Source organism: Chaetomium fimeti, assembly GCF_033439085.1.
Source record: "Chaetomium fimeti strain CBS 168.71 chromosome Unknown B0H64scaffold_10, whole genome shotgun sequence".
NCBI lineage: Eukaryota > Fungi > Ascomycota > Sordariomycetes > Sordariales > Chaetomiaceae > Chaetomium > Chaetomium fimeti.
The window spans coordinates 629,233-646,004 of NW_026944338.1; the positions used below are offsets into that span (position 1 = coordinate 629,233).

Genomic DNA, 16,772 nt, shown 5'->3' on the forward strand with positions numbered 1-16,772 from the left:
TGTGCTGGTATTGATGATATCGGAGTACGAAGGAGGTCGAGGCACCGTGTGTTGCGTGACGGAGGGAAACCGTCTTCCGGGTTTCAGCAGTTCCGTCCGAAGTGCGAACTTCCTGTTCCGGTTTAGTCCACTTGCTCGGTGTGGGTGGGTCCCGGCGCTCTGCCGGTGTGCCGGCATGTATCAGTGTCGCGTGCCTCATTTTCCCCATCACCTCGGATATACACGAAAACTGGGATTCTAACGGCGAAGCCCGAGCCAATGCCTCGTTACAGGGTCCGACTTCAATAGCGGGAGGATATGATCCGTTAACATTAGCTCTCTATCGTCGTTAGGTTTGAAACCTCGGCTACTGTGGACGCCCTTCATAGGGTTGGTGAAACAGAAACCAATTTGATAGATTGCAATTTTGTGCTAACTATCACACATGAACTACCATTATACTTAGGATTATTTCCAAGGTCATTAGTTCCACAAATTCGTCACTTCTCCCACCGGACCCGCACCAAGGCTCTAAGCCAGCAGCACCATGGCCACCGACAACAAACCACCCCAAATAGCCAGGGAGCCGCTCCCGACCATGCGGCCGGCGGCGTTGCGATCATCGTCGTCGTCGTCGTCGTCATCGTCATTGTCATCGTCATCGCCATTGCCGCCATTGCCGCCACCCGGGCTTTGCGTGTCGTTGCTAGCCGTAGTCAGGTCCATGGCCTTTAGGCACGTCAGCTGCGCGACCGTCTCGGTAACCAGGTTGTCGGAGTCGGTATCATCGCCGTCGTCGTTGTCGTCGTCGTTGCTGGGGTACCAGACGGTCAGGATCGGGGTGATGCCGAAGAAGTTGTCCGTGAGGGTAGAGGCGTCATAGTTGCCCTGTGACGGGTCAGTATCATGCGGTTGGGGGAAAGGGGGTGTAAAAGGCTTACAGTGGTGCTCACAGAGTCGACAAGGGTAAGGTCGTCGCTCTTGGGGAGGACCGGCCAGCAGTTGGTAGAGCGGTTCCGTCCGTCCTCAATCTCATCAGGGGCGCCGTCGCCGGTAAGGGCCACAGCCCTGATTCCGGACCAGTTGCTCCCGCTGGCAGCGTTGGAGCAGGCAGAGTCGAGGTTGTCATTAAACTCCTGCTGCAGCCTCTCGCACGCCCGTCTTCCGCGAAGACCGTTAAAGTCGACCCTCCTAGCGCGGTCCGTCAGAGCCGACACGCACGAGTCGGACAGCGCCTGGCCGCAGGTGCCCTGCGAGGTGCGCGGGTCCTCGTCGCCAAACCTGACGCTCTCGCTGACCTCGGTGAAGAAGACGGCGCACGCGCCCGTGTCCTCGAAGTCAAAGTCGTCCGGGGTGCCGAGGTAGAAGCTCTGGTCGAAGGCGCGCTCCTCGGTGCTGACGTTCCGGGCGCCCACGGCCTTGACCCACGACAGGCCGCGGAGGCGGTCGACGTCGGTGTCCAGGCTGGTGAGCCCGATCGAGTTGAAGGTCTTGTCCCCCACCGTGCAGGTGGCGGATGTGGTGCCCTCGGTGACGGGACAGTCCACGTCGGCGCAGCTGAGGATGTCGGCGCTGGCGCCGTGGACGCTGGCCAGCACTGCCGATGCAAGCGCGATGAAAGTGCGCGAAGACATGATGGGATTGATTGGTGTGAGCAAATTGTAATTGTTTTGTTGGCTTGCCCGGGATGGAGATGGAGGCGAAATAGATTGATAAACAACAGCGAGTCAGATCTCTATTATATGGAAACCTTGCCAGGGAACAAGGGGTTTGAGATCCGAGGTGACGAATGCCGAGAAGCTGGGCGGCGGGTTAGTTAACAGGCAGTGCAATGGGCCACGCCTCATTCACCGTCAGCTGACAAGCAACAAGCAATAGGTGCTACGGTTCGATGTCATTTAAAAATACCACTGAAGCGGAAAGATCGGCTCATCGATTCTGGTCTCGTCGATCGAGCTCTGGAACACTTTTGCTTGGCATCGTAGAGTCGCGCCACTGGGACTGGGCACACCAAGACATCCACCTTGCCAACACCAGACGTTCACCGCCACGAAAAAAGAGCTGACGCAAGCGCGACTTGGCCTTTATCTCAGCCACGCCAGACCTTAGCTAGCTCCTCACCATGTTACCGTAAATCGTCGGTATCTTGGCTAGCAACTTGAGCTCTCCCCTCACTTCCCGAGCTCCCAACAGCATCGCGCCGTGGCACACACGTGTTACACGAGAGTGGGGAACTGTGACGGTGCCAACGGCTTCGAGTGGGCTAACGATGTCAGAGATTTATTGTCTTGCGTGTATAGAGGCTGTGCTTAAGCCAGCTAGGAGGCATACCACGCCCTAGCTCCACTAATAGCCTAGTACAGAAGCATGAACACTAAGGAACACCAGGCGCAAAGAAATCCTACACCACTAGTGAGTGACCCGAGGTCCTTGCCCAATCCCCTAATATCACCCACCTTCGCAGAATCAAATAATCTCCGCCCTGTGACATGTACAGATGTACAGCCGTGGATCGAAGGAGCAGAGTTGATTGAGGGTTCGAACTCAGTTGGGTGAAGAATATGGACAGGGGTTGAGGTAAACTCGGCGGGTTTCGGGGACTTTAGAGCTTGCGTCTCCTCCGTTTGCCGCTGCAAAATGAATTGTCAGTTCATTGCTTGTCAGAAAAAGAGGGGTCTCAGAATGCACTTACCAGCCCTTAGTAGGGGATGCGCTGGAAGTGGCTTCGGTTGAACTGGCTTCGGTGGAAATAGCGCCGGTGGAGGTCGCACTGGCACTCGTGATCGTAACATCCGGTTCAAGGGTCTCGCTGGTGGTCACTGTGGGTTCGGGCTCGGCACTCGTGCTGATTTCCGTGGTGGTGGTGGTGGTGGTGGTGAGCTCCGGATCAAGACTCGAAGTAGAGACAGTCGTCAGTGGTTCGGGTTCGGCTGAGCAAGTCTTGGTGGATTCGGCGTTGCGGCATTCAACGGCAGACATGGCGGCGCTCTTGATCTTGAAAGTGGCATCATTGGGATCGTTGCGCCTGGTTCGTGGTTTCCCTATCAGCCTTCTGAAAACACAACGGCATGGCTATCCAGTACATACCAGGTAAGAGTCAAGAGAAGGTCACCCGACTCGGTGGGGGTCCACGTGGGGGTGTTGAATTTCGCCCATCCATCCGTGTTTCCAGTGTAAATAAACGGGCTGAAAAGAATGGCCCGCTGAGACAAGGTTCCGACGGTCATCTCGATCGTGTTGGACAAGCCACGCACACCGTCCATCGAGTATTCGAACGAGAAGTCGTACGTTACCCCGGCTTGGACAGTAATAACCTGGGCCATGTAAACTCGGCAATATCCGCTATGCGTCTTGGGGCTTCACTAACGATGTTAATCGCAGTTCCTGGGTGGAGGCTTGGGGTTTTTCTCTAGGCTCAGATTCGGCAGGCTTGCCACGGAGCATGACGCACCAAAGATTCCAAACGTAATAGCCATCTTCTGGGTCGTTTCGAAGCTCGAGTTGGCCTTCACCGTTGGTCGATCTTCCAAGCAGCCAATTCCCGGTCTTGGATGGTTGGTAGTAGTTTCCTTGGGCAAGGACGCCGTTGGACCAGTCCGAGTTGGCGAGGAGAGTGGCTTCACAGTTGACACACGAAGTGTTCTCCACAGCTGTAACTCTCCCCGACGCCGCCAGGCCCCACAGGCCGAGAAGATGCGACCTCATCCCGGCAGCACAGGGCAAGTCGACGTTTGTCGATGCTTTCTAACCTTTGAAAAAGAGTGGACGCTTCCCAAGAGAGGCTGTTGAAACGAATGACAACTGGTGAGACTTTCAACGGGAGGGAAAAGAAAGTGACAGGAGAAAGGATATAAAGGATCTTTACCAACGGTCTGGACCTACTCCAAGTTGCCACGAGAGCGCGGCATTCGGGCATGGGCTGCTCCTGCGAGACTCACTAAGCAACGCTCCACCAACCCCTTTTCCGGTCACAAATCTCACGGCGGGTTGATGCCGTCGAGAATGGACGGTCTAGATTCGGCACTATTGGTTCCTTTCCCAGCTCTCCTAAACTGGGCATCCCTGTAGGCCACGAGGTTGATTTGAACCGCAACCAAACGTGGTCTGGACCCCTGGGGGCCGCTCTGGAGACACGGATGGCAGGTTCGCAGACTATCCTAGGATGGTCGATCAGTAAAGTTATGGGTTCGGTGATCTGTTGTCCCGAAACTCGCTCTCCCACAGCCAGGCTGCCTCATGCCATCGCCGACGTTCGAGTCGGGGCTGTAAGACTCCACTTCCAGCTTCCCCCCTTGCCAGCCTTGGCAAGGCCTAGAACCCATTGAAAGGGGAAAGGTTTGTGGTGGAGATGCATCAGCCCCAGCGGCCGGGGAACTTTGCTTTCAAGCGACGCCATGGAAGCAAGGTACCCTTCCGGCTCGCACGCAGCGAAAGTTCCCGGACCGGAGTGGGGCCGGTCTCGGCGCCGAAGCGGGGCCGTGCCGGCTCCCAAACAGGCAATAACCTGTACTTAGGCGCCGGCACCCTTCCACCACGTTCAGCACGATGAACAAGTGACCAAATCTTAGTTCTATCGCCCATGTTGCCTTACTACGCCCGGCCTGATGACGTGCCCCTTTTCCAAGAAAGACTGCCCAAGGGATCAAAGAAGGAGGGAAATCGATCCAGTAACTTCAAGCCGCTGTTCAAACACCTGGGCAGGATGGCAGGATTGTTACTTTCCGACTGAACCTCGTAGGGAACAGAAAATGGATGTGTATGTGGACGAGTATGGCATTTAATCTCTGATCCGTATGGTCCGGTTACAATCTCTCTTTCGTTGTCCGTGTCCAAACCTACGAGTTTTCACGCCAGGTCCTTGGTCATCCCAAGATGTATTATCGACATCAGCTGAAAATACTACGGCCACGTTGTGCGTGAACCGGTTGAATACTAACTACAGGCCATGTTCAAGGACTCCAGCATCGATTGGGCCCAACCGGTGCTGTCTTCACACCGTATATTCTCAACAGTGAAAGTGACATTCTTCCACTGAGCCCCGAGGGTTGTTTTCTGAACAACCCAGGGATTCGCTACCCAGAGTTTCACGCCACAACTCACTTTTCACGACGGGTATTTCTTGGATTTCCTTACCTCCCCTGCATTCAGCACGCAAAAAAAGAAACCCATCAAGGCGCTATCCGGCACTATCACAAACCATGGCGAACTCTACCCAAAACCCCAACGACGGGGCCGATAATAATATGTCGGAACTACTACAAGCCATGCGAAACCCTAGCGGCGAAGTCGATGACATTCCCGAGGCGGCTGAAATCATTCGCTATCTGCGACAAACCGCTGAAGCCGACGAGAAGTTACTAGAGCTCGCCGAGGAGTCGGTGCTAGTCGCCGAGATGAGGACTCTGGAAGAGCAAGATCGATACCAGGATTGTCTGGAAGACATCTATGCCTACGAAGAGCTGATCGAGGCCGTCATCCACCATCTTCTCACCCTTGCGGCGCAGTACAAGCAAGTACCAGAGGAGCTCCAGTATCGCCTAGCGGACATGAAACGGGTGCTATGCGATACTCAGAAGATGGGTCGGGCGGTACAAGAGGCCCATGACAAGGCTGGAGCAAGCCTCCTAGAGATAAAGGAAACCATTGAGACGATCCGCATGGAGCAAGACGCGAATAGGAGGCACGAACGCTTGATTAGGAGCGACACGTGCTTCATCAAGATGCTGAAGTCCTGGCTTTCGCTACACTAGGTGCGCGGCATCTTCCTCCCCATGCGAAAGCCGAACGCTTTAACAGGCTCGGTCTACTGTTGGTGATAGGGGTAGCGCAACACCTACCTGGTGTTAACCAAAGTACCTTGTAAGTTCAGCATCATCACTGGGGTTGTCCGTGGGATTGGCATACTAACTGTTGATGACGTAGGCTAGATACAATGACGAGGGTGTTTATGACGACGATAATGTATTATCAGAAGGGACATGGAAGGGAGGGGGAGCTGGGGCTGGACGAACGAAGACCAATATGAAGGATGCGAGAACCACAATCGGCGACCGGTACGGGGGGCGGACTGGGCCCTGTCAGAGTCTCATTAAGCTCTATTTCATCATTTCTCTTTACCAACGTCCTCAGCTACAAGGCATAAGCAGGACGTGTCCGAGGCGTTGACGGTTGCCATAGCCAGCTCGCTTTCCCGGCGCTCGGTTGGAATCCCGCCTTCCGTACCCCCGTCTGGGCCCGGTCGCCGGTTCTTGATGTTGCGGGATCGGGTCATGCTCCAACGGCGAGGTCGGGGCGGGAGTACGGGTTGATCGTCCGGGAGTATGTGCTTCCAGGGGTTTCACCCTCTCCACCCCAGTTATAACTTCGTGGGTACAAGAGCAAATAGGTAGCGTGGTAGATCTAGAAAGTGATAACAGCAAGAGCTCGTCTCAGACGACACAAATGCCACTATGGGAAACGGGCCCGATTACGATAACGACCGATTCAGTGATTCTTGCTGTTTGAAGCGGGCACGGGCTAATTATTGGGCTCATCTTCGCGGAGCATTGCAGCCAACTATTTGCGCATTCCTTTGGGCCGCGACGGTCTAGTAGCCGTACGTCGTCTCCATTAGGGCATTTGGGGATTCGACCCCTTTCTGCCGAGAAGTTTGGTATCGGCGCTTGGACGACGTGTGTTTGAGTAACAGCCTCTGAGTCTGACCGTTCACCGCACACCTACCTCCCCTGGGTAGCTACCTATACTGCACAACAACCCACCACCCCTTCGGCACCACCCCCTCCACCTTCTCCGGAACGATCTGGACGTCCCATCCATTCGTCAGCTCCTTGACATCATCCGGCCCCATCGCTTCAAACTCCTCCTCTTGACTACCTCAGACCTCTTCTTGCGTGGTCGCCCCAATGGCATCGCCCGATGTCGGCAGCAGAAAGTCGCTCGGCTGGACCTTGCCATTCGAACCACGGGCGCCCTCGAGCGTGGCGGGATCCGTGCTCGCGAACGAGCTGTTGGACCAGGAGCCCGACTGCCAGGAGTTGCCCGACGCAGAGACGTCGTCGATGAGACTGACCTGCGCGCTGCCGACGTTGGACACGGCGATGTTTCCCCGTAGGACAGACGACGAGCTGCGCATGTTGAAGCCCACGTCCCCGTTGTTCCACGCCGTGTTGCGCTCGAACGTCAGCGAGCCCGGGTTGCCGTTGTCGATGAAGCCCTTCTTGTAGTTGGCAAAGGCCATGCAGTTGCGGACGACGTGGTTGGCGGGCGGGTTGTCGGTGATGCCGAGCTTGAAACCGTTGCCGTCGCCCTCGAAGGGGGTGAACCCCCACCGGTTGTAGCCGTTGCCCCAGGCGTAGACCTCCTCCATGACGACGGGGGAGCCGAACATGAACAGGTCGAGGCCGTCGTCGACGTTGTCCCAGAGCCGGGCGTTGCGGAGCACGTTGCCCTCGCCCGAGCCGCTCTTGCAGGCGAACCCGTCGGCGCTCTCGCCGTTCTTGCGGGGATCCCGGTTGCGGTACGAGTCGAGGTTCACGACTGTGTTGTTGGAGGAGGCCCCTTCGAGTTGGAAGCCTGTCTCGTAGTTGTCGTGCGTCGAGAGCCCCTCGTAGTAGTTGTGAGAGGCATCACGGGCGTAGATTCCATAGGGCCCGTTAATCAACCTATCGTCATAGTGTGAGCGGCTGAAACTGCCAGGGGCCAGGTTTTGTCATACTCGAGGTTGTAGAAGGCCCAGTATTCGGCGTCTTGGATATGGAAGATTCCTCGCTCGGGATTGGGCAGTGATTCGTCGAGCTCCTTGGGGGTTCTGGTGTGTGTCAGAATGCGCTCAGCTATCTCTGCTCGTGGCGCACGCGCACTTACCCAGGCATGTTATCCCCATCGATAATCACCTTCTCATTCTGGTAGGGGCGGACTGAGATGGGAGCTGTCCTGCTTCCGCTCTTACCGACCTGAATGTTGGCGGACGGTGCATATGTGCCTTCTCGAAGGAAAATAGTGTCGCCAGCGGCAGCGGCGTCGACGGCCGACTGGATAGATCCGTAGGGGTTTTCAAGTGTCCCTGAGCCTTTGCCTGTTGGGGAGACGTAGAGGTCCTTGGCTGTAGCGCTGCTCAGGACACTAAGGGCAACGCCCAAGGTCTGAGAAACTCGCATATTGTTAAGAGTGAAACAAGTAGGTTATAATTCCAGCGCAGAACACCATTCCCGAGTTGCCGGTATCATTGCAAGGAATTGGGGATTTATAGCTTACCCTATCTAAGGTAGTTGACCCGTACTTCGTTATTCCACATACCGAATCACCGAATGAAGGTCGATTCCGCCGCTTGTTTTCCACACGCCCTACACGAGGCGGCGGAAGAGGCAAGAATGTTCCCAATTAGGTTGGACCCCCGGAACCTGGCGAAGATCTCCGAGTGGTGGACTGGATCACCCCGGAAGCAGGTGCTCCGCCATTCGCCAGGCCACCCCGGCGAAGCTCTGTAACGGCCGCCAACGGCTGCCCCAAAATCTTTGACTGTTTTTTTCAACAAGGGCTGGCCGCTGCCCGGAGCGTGGGGTTCGTTCCCGTGTGAATGTGAGCATTGGGACCGTTCGATGGCTTGGGTATGTATGTACCTGCTGTGTATTATAGGATCCTCGGGGTTGGAGCTCGTCAACTGATATCCCGAGGTTTCATTCTCGTTACCCAGGAATTGACCAAGGAGGCTAGCCAAGGCATACACTCTCCACACTGTGGAGTTGATTGATGGTCTTTTACTGTGTACGGCGATGAAACCGGTCAAATTTCTTCTTCGAAACAAACATCGTCCACGTCCACGAATCAACCGTGGGCAGATGGCCAGGGTGTGTGCACTCTCCGCGTATCGAAAGAATCCCTGATACCTTCCATCCCAAAGTCTCCCACCCCAACGCCAACAAAGCATACCAGGCATTAGCAGTATATGTACCATGTGCGCGAACCTCTGCCTCCTTTCCGTGTTTTCAGCCGGACCTGGCTAGCGACGGCTGGTGTTTCTTGAGCATCAGAACGACTGGTACAAAACACTTGGAGTTCCCACTTCTTCCCGGCAGAGTCAGCCAGTCAACCCTTCACCGTACTCGCCACCATGAAGAACCCGGTATTCGCCCTCGCTTCGTTGGCAGGAGTGCTTCACGTATCCGCCAATCCAGTCCCGCTTCCGATCGCGACCAACGTGTGCCGTTTCGATGAACATCCCGACGCAGCAGGACATCTTGAAGCGGCAACATCCTTATCCAAGCGTCAAAGTTCATGGAGCCCACCCTCAAACCTTGTGACGCCTCTTCAAGAGGTATGGGACCACCAAATGTCGACATACAGCGACCCACTCGGCTTCAAGAACTACGGTTACGACCAGATAATGGCCAACGAAGGCTATCTCAATTTCTGCGTCCGCTGGGAGAGCTCACAGCCCGTCACTGCTGCCCAACGCGCCGATGTTGAGGCGGCCTTGCAGCAGTCCGTCAAGAAGTGGATGGACAAGCTCGTAGGCTTCGAGGGGTTCCCGTACTCGTCCGTGCCTGTCAAAGTGGTCGGATGGGCGGTCAGCAGCACGAGCTTGCTGCAAGGTGACACGAGTGGGATTGATGTGTATACCACGAAGGACGCAGAGGGAATCCCAGAATGCGATCCTCGTTGTGGACGCTTCTTTCACCAAGATGGGAACTATGCATCTTGCCCCGGCGGTGCTGCTAGACACTATGGTGAGTCCCAGACATCGTGTCACGGGGGTCTAATCCTTCCCTTGAACTTGCACATGTGTTCGAGCTAACGACGGGACTAAAAATCAATAGACCAATCACTCTGGCTCACTGAAGGTTTCGAGGGGGGCGCAGGCGGAGATTGGGGCCAAAGAATCGGCCGCTCCTATTTCATGGACAATCTCAACGCTGATTCCATTCATATCCTTCTTCACGAGATCGGTCATACGTTTGCTCTTGATGGTTAGTTCGATCCTTGTCCACTCCCCAACTCCACAGTTACATTTCCCCTTGACGATCCTCGGGTGTATTCCACTACACGGGTCTTCAACACTTGTAACATATTAACTGATCATCCAACCGCAGACTTTTACGACTGGACTCCCACAGGACTTACCAACTTCATCATGCTGGCTGGATCTTCCAGTGTGATTACCGAGTTTGATTTCTGGATGATGAGGGACTGGTGGAGGAATCTCAAGTCAAGGTATGGCCTATAAGCTGTAACCTGTACATATTTTGTTTCAGTGGCCTCAGTGGCCCTGGGCTCTTGGCCACGTAAGTAAACTCTAGAGAACAACTTGAAGATGCAGCGTCTGGCCTCCAGTAGGAAATTGTTGTCATGTTGACTAAGATCGCACATAAGAACCTGGAAGTCTTAACATTATTCAACCAGGAGACATCACTTTACTGCTTCTACATTCCTTTGCTTCTCCCCCCCGTCCTTCGTATCCCTCACCTTTTCAACCTTGTCTTCCCTCTTCTCCGTTCGCGATTGAGCATAGTGAGCACTGAGGTGTTCTTAGTAAAGGTATAGCTATCTACCTTGTTGTATATAGAACTTCTCGATCTTGGACAGTGCGGGTATGAGCTGGGTTACTGTTGTTACCGGCACTTAGAACAGTCTTGTCATCCCGTTTTAGAGCCTACCTCCCTAGCCTTTGTTACCGCGTTAGGTAGCTGCCTCGTGTCTCAGTTGTGTAAAAGGAATAGCATCTGATGCGTGATTCGATCACCGAGAAGGCTGGAGCCACTTGCTACGACGGGAAGAGATGACGATGATCGGGTGTGAAGTTCCACGCAGCGGAAGTCTACTACCGTGTTTGCCCTGGGTGCAACCAACGGTGCATGGGGTTTCATTACCAGCCACCGGGTACACAGTACGAAGTACATACATGTCCAACTGAAGTGCCGCCGACCCCGGTAAGCTCAACACCAATCCAAATGAGGGGCACTCCGGTTATTACATATTACAGTCAAAGCCCCACCCTCCTCCCTCTTGGACCGGTTGGTTGTTCTTGAACCCATTCTAACCTTGTTTGTCTCAGACCTGCCCCCTTTCGCTTGAGAGCATCATAACGCGATTCCCGTGCAGACCCGCGCTCACCATGGCCAACCCCAAGTTTTGCCCCTTCATGCGCCTGCCTCTCGAATTACGGCAGCAGATCTGGGAGATGGCCATCGATCCGCGCGAGGTCGTCTTCGGCAGATTGCACGACGACCAGCAATGCCAAGTAGAATGGTCACCGCCACCGCCTGTCCTTGCCGCCTGCGCTGAGTCGCGATGCGACATGCAGAGGTTCTACACCAAAGCCTTTCTCCGGCCCTTCCCCTACTCCCAAACACCGCCCAAGTACTGCTGGGTCAACTTTGACGTCGACACCATCCACCTCGTGGACCACCAGCTCGAGGGCTTCAGCCACATCCCGTCGATACGGCAGCTAGTCCTCGAGACCCGAGGCGGGGGACACTTCGAGCGCGGCTACAGCCGGCCCTTTCTGCGTGCGGACCTCTCCCTGGAGAAGCTCACGATCCTCGACCTGGGGGCCGCGCCGCCGGAGAGCTGGTGGTTCTCGTGGATCTCGTACATGGAGCTGTTCTATTTCGGGTGCGACGCGGTCAGCTTCGACACGACGATCGTGCACGACGGGCTGGAGCTGACCCGGGACACCTGGCTCAGCGTCGACCGCGCCTGGCGCAGGAAGATGATCCAGCAGATCTTTGGGGAGTATCTGGACCACCGGGAGTCGGATGACGGGGTCTTGGCCGCGGAGGATGACCCGAGGATGAGCATGTGTCGGCGGACGTGGCGGCATGTGGAGTGGTGCACTTGCCCCAATAAGCCGGCCCGGAGTGAGTGAGGTTGCATGTGGGTGAAGCTTGGGTTGGTATCGGAAGGTCGGTTGGACAAACAGGTCCAGGAAATGACTACACTGCTATTCTTCTTGCGAGACAAGGTTGCTTTCGATGGTTAAATTTGGTCGCCGGTACTTTGTCATATTAATGTTACTGGAGTTGGACAGCGTTTTTCAGGGTTTGCGTATTTACTACACATCTGTATCACAATCCAATGCTTAGATACAATCTCATTACTACCACATCCCATCACATCAACCGGATCTCGTTCAAGTTGCTCCTCCATTGTCCGAGGGAAGGGTGGCGAATCAAGTAAAACTTTGCCCTTCAGAGCATGGCCGGTGGCCCAATTTTTACCCATCGTATCTATTGCCTAGCATGCGGAGGATTCGTGTTTTTGTTCCCTCAGCGCGAAACCCACGGCCGAACGTTCGAGGGTCGATAGGTAGCTTACTGGGCTGGTCCAGCAGGGGGTAATAATAACTTCAAATACAATATTGGTTCGACCAAAGGCTCGGGAGCCGGTCTCGGAGGGCGTGCTAGAGTACTATTACTGTTAGGGTAATATCGAAGACCGACGCAGGTCATGAACCTGTAAAGAAGTTGCTCCAATTCCGGTGCTTTTGGTGGAAGGTCCAGTGGAAGGACCGAGTACCTGTCGTGGGAATCGTTCGCCGCTTTTTTGATCGTTTCAAGCGCGGCGGTGGCCGGAACCACGCTGCCCTGGGCAAAGTGTGTGCGGTAGAACAGATCGAAAAAGAAGAAGTGGCAGCGAGCCTGGGCGACGAAGTCTTGTGCTGATGTATGATGTATGACGCAAGGAAGCCTATAGGCAAGGAGTGGCCTCCTCTTGGGGCAGCAATCCTCTATTTTCCAAGCTCTCTTGACCTGCTGGGTAAGATGCAAGGTGATCATATGATCCGTGGCATCCATGAGATGTAGAAATGGGAGGATTTCGTGCCTCAGAAGCGGCTTCACATCTCGGCGGAGGAAACTCTCGTATAGCTTGCGCACACATGGACTCCCATTATAGCAGCCATCTTCGTGTTTGTCACAGCGAAGCCAAGCCAACCGGAGGCTAGTAACGGCCGCGCACATTTCGACTGTCCCTTCGCCAAAGTCGATCTTGCCAAGTCGCTCCTGAACGATGGAAAGGCCAGCTCTCTGAAACAATTCCCATAGGCGCCGTGACGTGCGAATGGTTGCGAGCAGGTCGACCGCTGAGTGAAGATAGGAGATGATCTCCAAGAGGAGCTCGTTTGGGAAGTCGAACAGCAAGAGAACCATGTTAACGGTTTGTTGGTGGTTTGGTGGTCTCTTGGGTAGGAAGAAGAGGTGTCGTCGGTCAGGAACGAAGGCTCGGAAGGTCTGAAGCCGAGCAGGACACATTAAGTAAGTACAGAGCCTGGGTTGTTCTTTTTGTGAACATCACGGATCCATGAGCCCACTGTAACAGCTTTATTGTTCTCAGCGCACTGTTCGGGATAATACAAACACCCTCTCTATCCCTTCCCCATTCCCGGTTTACAAAGCCCGCCCTCAGTTCTCAGTTCTTTTACGCAAGAGCTGCAGCTCCAGCACCTCCCACAGCGGCAACCACACCTCCAACTACCTGACCAACGCCAGCAACCACCGCAACGCCGTATCCCCCCATGGCGGCACTTTGCATGGTAGCAAAGACACCTCCAGCTGCAACGTTTGCAGTCTGAACGGTTGCCGCGATTGTTCCTGAGACGAGGATGATACCTACCTGTCAGCCCCGCATCCCCAAGCCAAGTACCAACCCAAGCCAAGTAGCAAATGGGGAGAACGTACCGGCAGCAGGACCAACCGGGGTAAAGCCGGCGACGGCTAGCACGGGGCTCGTGATGACAGCTGGTGCGGCGACGATGGCCAAACCGCCCACGGCCACAACACCACAGGCGACGGCGGCTGGGTTGGCGGACGCCAACTTGTAGGCGGCTGTGGCTGCGCCGACGGCCGCTGCGTTCGCTAGACCTGGGGCGATTGCTTGTTCGGCAAGTCGTAGGGCAGCTGGGGCAGCTGGGGCAGCGATGGAGCGGGCGATATCCATTTTGTGTGGTTGGCGGTGGGAAGTAGCTTGTTTCGGCTGGCTGTAAGTGGAGTGTGGGTGTTGACTCGGAAGAGAAAAAGAGAGTGTTGAGTTTGGCCGAGGGCTTGGCTTTAAAGGGATAAAATCCGACGAGGAGGTGGAAAGAGATCGAGATGGTTGGAAAGAAAAGGAAAACAAATTTCAGCCAGCCGAAGCAAACGGTCTTATCGAGGCAGTGAGGCCTACTACTAGGCTGCACGGCACAACCCGCTGTGCGACCTCTAACATCAGGGAATTTGCCCAATATCGTTGAACCCCCTGTCTGAACACTGCCCAACAGCGTTTTGGCCCGGTCTCGCTATTCGTTTGTTGCAGCATTGGTTCAAAACAGAGGTGTCCCTTTGTGGTCCGTCGGATACCAAATCCAATCAAAAATGACCAAACCCCCAGGCACATCAGACCTTTAGGATGACGCCGTACGTGTCGGGTTTGTTATTGTTAGTTGTCGACTCGGACCGTAGCGGGATCGCTCGTCCATCGAAAGCGTGGTGCAACAAACTGCGGCGCTAAACATATCCCTCTGTTGGTAACACTGCTTTATCAGACCATCAGATCAACCATGGATCCTCGACAGGGACCTTGGCGCAGGAGAAACCCGCCACACTTAAAGACAAACGCTCCCACCATGATTGACCGCCACAAACACCGGCCGCCCCTTCCCCAAGACGGCACCACTAGCATCGCCATCCACCGACCTCCCCTCCCCCAACCCCCTCGAAAATTTCACCCCCTGCTGCGTACAAGCCCACTCCAGCGCGCCCAGCGTCCTCAACACATCAGCCGGGTCCGGCACAAACGTTCCCCAATGCATCGCCAGAGCAACCACACCATCCCCCCTTTCTCCATCTTCTCCTCTACCCTCCTCACCGTCCCCATCCCCACCCGCCTCAGCTTCCATCCCAGCCATAACCCTTACCACCCTCACCGCATCCCAAGGCGGCATATGATTCGCCCCCGTCACGCCCGCGCTATGTCTGGGAAACGGGCTCAGCCAGTCCGGCAGCGGCACGAAGCTGCGCAGGTAGGCGAAGGTGGCGCCGACCGAGACGGGGAGCAGCAGCAGGTTGGGCGGGCCGAGGCGGGCGCGGATTTGCGCGAAGGCTGGGCATGGTGGGAATTCAGAATCAGAGTCGGAAGGGGGTTGAGGGGTGGGATTGGCGGGGGAGGGGGGCCAGTGGGGGGAGGGGTGGAATTGGTAGCCTGTGTCGCCGGCGAAGAAGACGCGGTATGGGGTGGGGGTGGTGGTGGTGGTGGTGTCTGTGGTGGTTTGGTGGTGGGGGGTGTGGGATTCGAGCAGCCAGCTGGACCAGAGGGTTGTGTTGGCATCGTTGGTGCCGCGGAAGCTGTTGTGCTGGGCGGGGGTGCAGTGAATGGTGAGTGTTCGGGCGTTGTCGGGGCTGCGGGGTGTGGACGGGAGGGTGAGTTGGACCGAGTCCCACCAGTCCATCTCGGTGATGCGGTCGTCGGGGATGCCCCATTCTAGGAGGAGGCGCTTGTTCCCGAGGGGCACGAAGAAGCGGACCGAGTTTCGGCTATGGCGCCAGATGGACATGAGGGAGGTTTGGTCCATGTGGTCGAAGTGGTTGTGGCTGATGCATACCACGTCGATGGCAGGGAGGTCTTCTGCCTTGCACGGTGGTGGGTAGGAGCGGATCGGCCCTGCGAAGGAGCCCAGGGGCGAGCAGCGATCGGAGAAGATTGGGTCGAACACACAGCGCACAGGTCGGCCATTCTGGGGATCCAGCGAAGGTAACTGGACCAGAACACCGGCGTGGCCTAACCAGGTTGCCTTGGCCTTGCTGCCCTCGGGAAACGAGAAGTCGGGGCCTTCTATCCGCAGCAACCGGGCCGCTTTGGCACCGAGGGAGTTTGGCCAGCCTTTCGGGTCGACGAAGTTGGGCAGTTTGCTCTTATGTGGTGGTCTATCCAGCGCCGGGCTGTTGGTGAGATGCGATGCGGCGAGTTCGGCGCATCCATCATTGTCCTCTCCCCACTGGAAGCTGGCATACTTCTCTGCGAGGGTCGGTCTATGCCATGACGGCCAGGGGTTTCGGAAGCCTGCGATTTTGCCGTTGGTCACAGAGGGACGAGTGCGCCCGGGAGAAGGTCCCCATGACGGGAGATATGAGGCCCACCCGGAGGGAGCCAGGGCGGGGTTCACCGGAATAACATGGTGTTCAGGGGGTTCAACTGTAGAGTTGGAAGTCGTTATGTTGCTGATGGCTAGCATGGCTACGCCGGGTTGGTCCGGGCTCCGAAGAAGGGATCGGGTGTGTTGCGGGGGGTTCAGTTGGCGTTTGAAAGCGATGATGAGAATCTCAGCAAAGTTGTTATAATGAGCTTCAAATTGAGTTACGTGGCCTTTCCCATCTGTCAAGACGTATCCTCGTCGTGATTTCGTGGCTTTGCAAACCTTGCCCCGTAAGCAACGGACGACTTCAAAACTTCCCCTCGATAAAGCCGGCACCCCTCGAAGGCAATAAGTGGGTATCCTCCACGAACGGGTATGATGTTCGGACGCCACAAATATACTGTCTGAGGGGCTTCAGCTCTGCTCAGCTACCCTAGGTAGGTAGCTACCTTCCAAATCTCCAAGTTAGGTACCTCCTTGTTTCAATGAATGGGGATAATCTAATCATTTTGTGATTTAAATGGAAAAGAACTGTTCCCGGAAACATCGAAGAGTCGTGAACTCCCCGCCGCTGAGAGGTCTGCCAAGCCGACTGCGCCGCCCAAGCCAACCGCGGCGGGCGGTTCGAGGCGAGGCGCAGGGGCTGTGTCGTGCAAACGCCTGGACGTCTTGGCGTGCGCGCGCGCGTGGC

At 55.8% G+C, this 16,772-nt stretch overlaps 7 protein-coding genes across 7 annotated transcripts; 2 read left to right on the top strand and 5 right to left on the bottom strand.

Annotated features, from left to right (window-relative positions):
* Nucleotides 1–359: 359 nt before the first annotated feature.
* B0H64DRAFT_45997 (uncharacterized protein) lies at nt 360–1,741 on the bottom strand. The gene is made up of 2 exons (XM_062807459.1): nt 921–1,741; nt 360–867 (listed from the first exon to the last, which is right to left on the bottom strand). The coding sequence occupies exons 1-2, from the start codon at nt 1,611–1,613 to the stop codon at nt 511–513; spliced, it is 1,050 nt and encodes a 349-aa protein (XP_062654839.1). The 5' UTR covers nt 1,614–1,741; the 3' UTR covers nt 360–510.
* An 840-nt stretch (nt 1,742–2,581) lies between these two features.
* Nucleotides 2,582–3,684, bottom strand: B0H64DRAFT_378072 (uncharacterized protein; the record flags this gene model as incomplete). Its single annotated transcript, XM_062802563.1, has 4 exons — nt 2,582–2,609; nt 2,672–3,004; nt 3,067–3,321; nt 3,431–3,684. The coding sequence occupies 4 exons, from the start codon at nt 3,682–3,684 to the stop codon at nt 2,582–2,584; spliced, it is 870 nt and encodes a 289-aa protein (XP_062654840.1).
* A 3,169-nt stretch (nt 3,685–6,853) lies between these two features.
* B0H64DRAFT_367391 (pectin lyase fold/virulence factor) lies at nt 6,854–8,303 on the bottom strand (the record flags this gene model as incomplete). Its single annotated transcript, XM_062801948.1, has 3 exons — nt 7,843–8,303; nt 7,694–7,786; nt 6,854–7,640 (listed from the first exon to the last, which is right to left on the bottom strand). Exons 1-3 carry the CDS (start codon nt 8,133–8,135, stop codon nt 6,854–6,856), a joined length of 1,173 nt encoding a protein of 390 aa, XP_062654841.1. The 5' UTR covers nt 8,136–8,303.
* A 677-nt stretch (nt 8,304–8,980) lies between these two features.
* Nucleotides 8,981–10,201, top strand: B0H64DRAFT_367396 (uncharacterized protein; the record flags this gene model as incomplete). Its single annotated transcript, XM_062801949.1, has 3 exons — nt 8,981–9,704; nt 9,795–9,944; nt 10,068–10,201. The coding sequence occupies exons 1-3, from the start codon at nt 9,089–9,091 to the stop codon at nt 10,199–10,201; spliced, it is 900 nt and encodes a 299-aa protein (XP_062654842.1). The 5' UTR covers nt 8,981–9,088.
* Nucleotides 10,202–10,998: 797 nt separating this feature from the next.
* B0H64DRAFT_410362 (uncharacterized protein) lies at nt 10,999–12,091 on the top strand. The gene has a single exon (XM_062804787.1). The coding sequence runs from the start codon at nt 11,090–11,092 to the stop codon at nt 11,840–11,842; it is 753 nt and encodes a 250-aa protein (XP_062654843.1). The 5' UTR covers nt 10,999–11,089; the 3' UTR covers nt 11,843–12,091.
* Nucleotides 12,092–13,252: 1,161 nt separating this feature from the next.
* Nucleotides 13,253–14,079, bottom strand: B0H64DRAFT_46095 (uncharacterized protein). The gene is made up of 2 exons (XM_062807482.1): nt 13,653–14,079; nt 13,253–13,565 (listed from the first exon to the last, which is right to left on the bottom strand). The coding sequence occupies exons 1-2, from the start codon at nt 13,909–13,911 to the stop codon at nt 13,393–13,395; spliced, it is 432 nt and encodes a 143-aa protein (XP_062654844.1). The 5' UTR covers nt 13,912–14,079; the 3' UTR covers nt 13,253–13,392.
* Nucleotide 14,080: 1 nt separating this feature from the next.
* On the bottom strand, nt 14,081–16,591 carry B0H64DRAFT_450996 (beta-lactamase superfamily domain-containing protein). Its single transcript, XM_062807148.1, has one exon. The coding sequence runs from the start codon at nt 16,178–16,180 to the stop codon at nt 14,555–14,557; it is 1,626 nt and encodes a 541-aa protein (XP_062654845.1). The 5' UTR covers nt 16,181–16,591; the 3' UTR covers nt 14,081–14,554.
* Between the last annotated feature and the right edge of the window lie 181 nt (nt 16,592–16,772).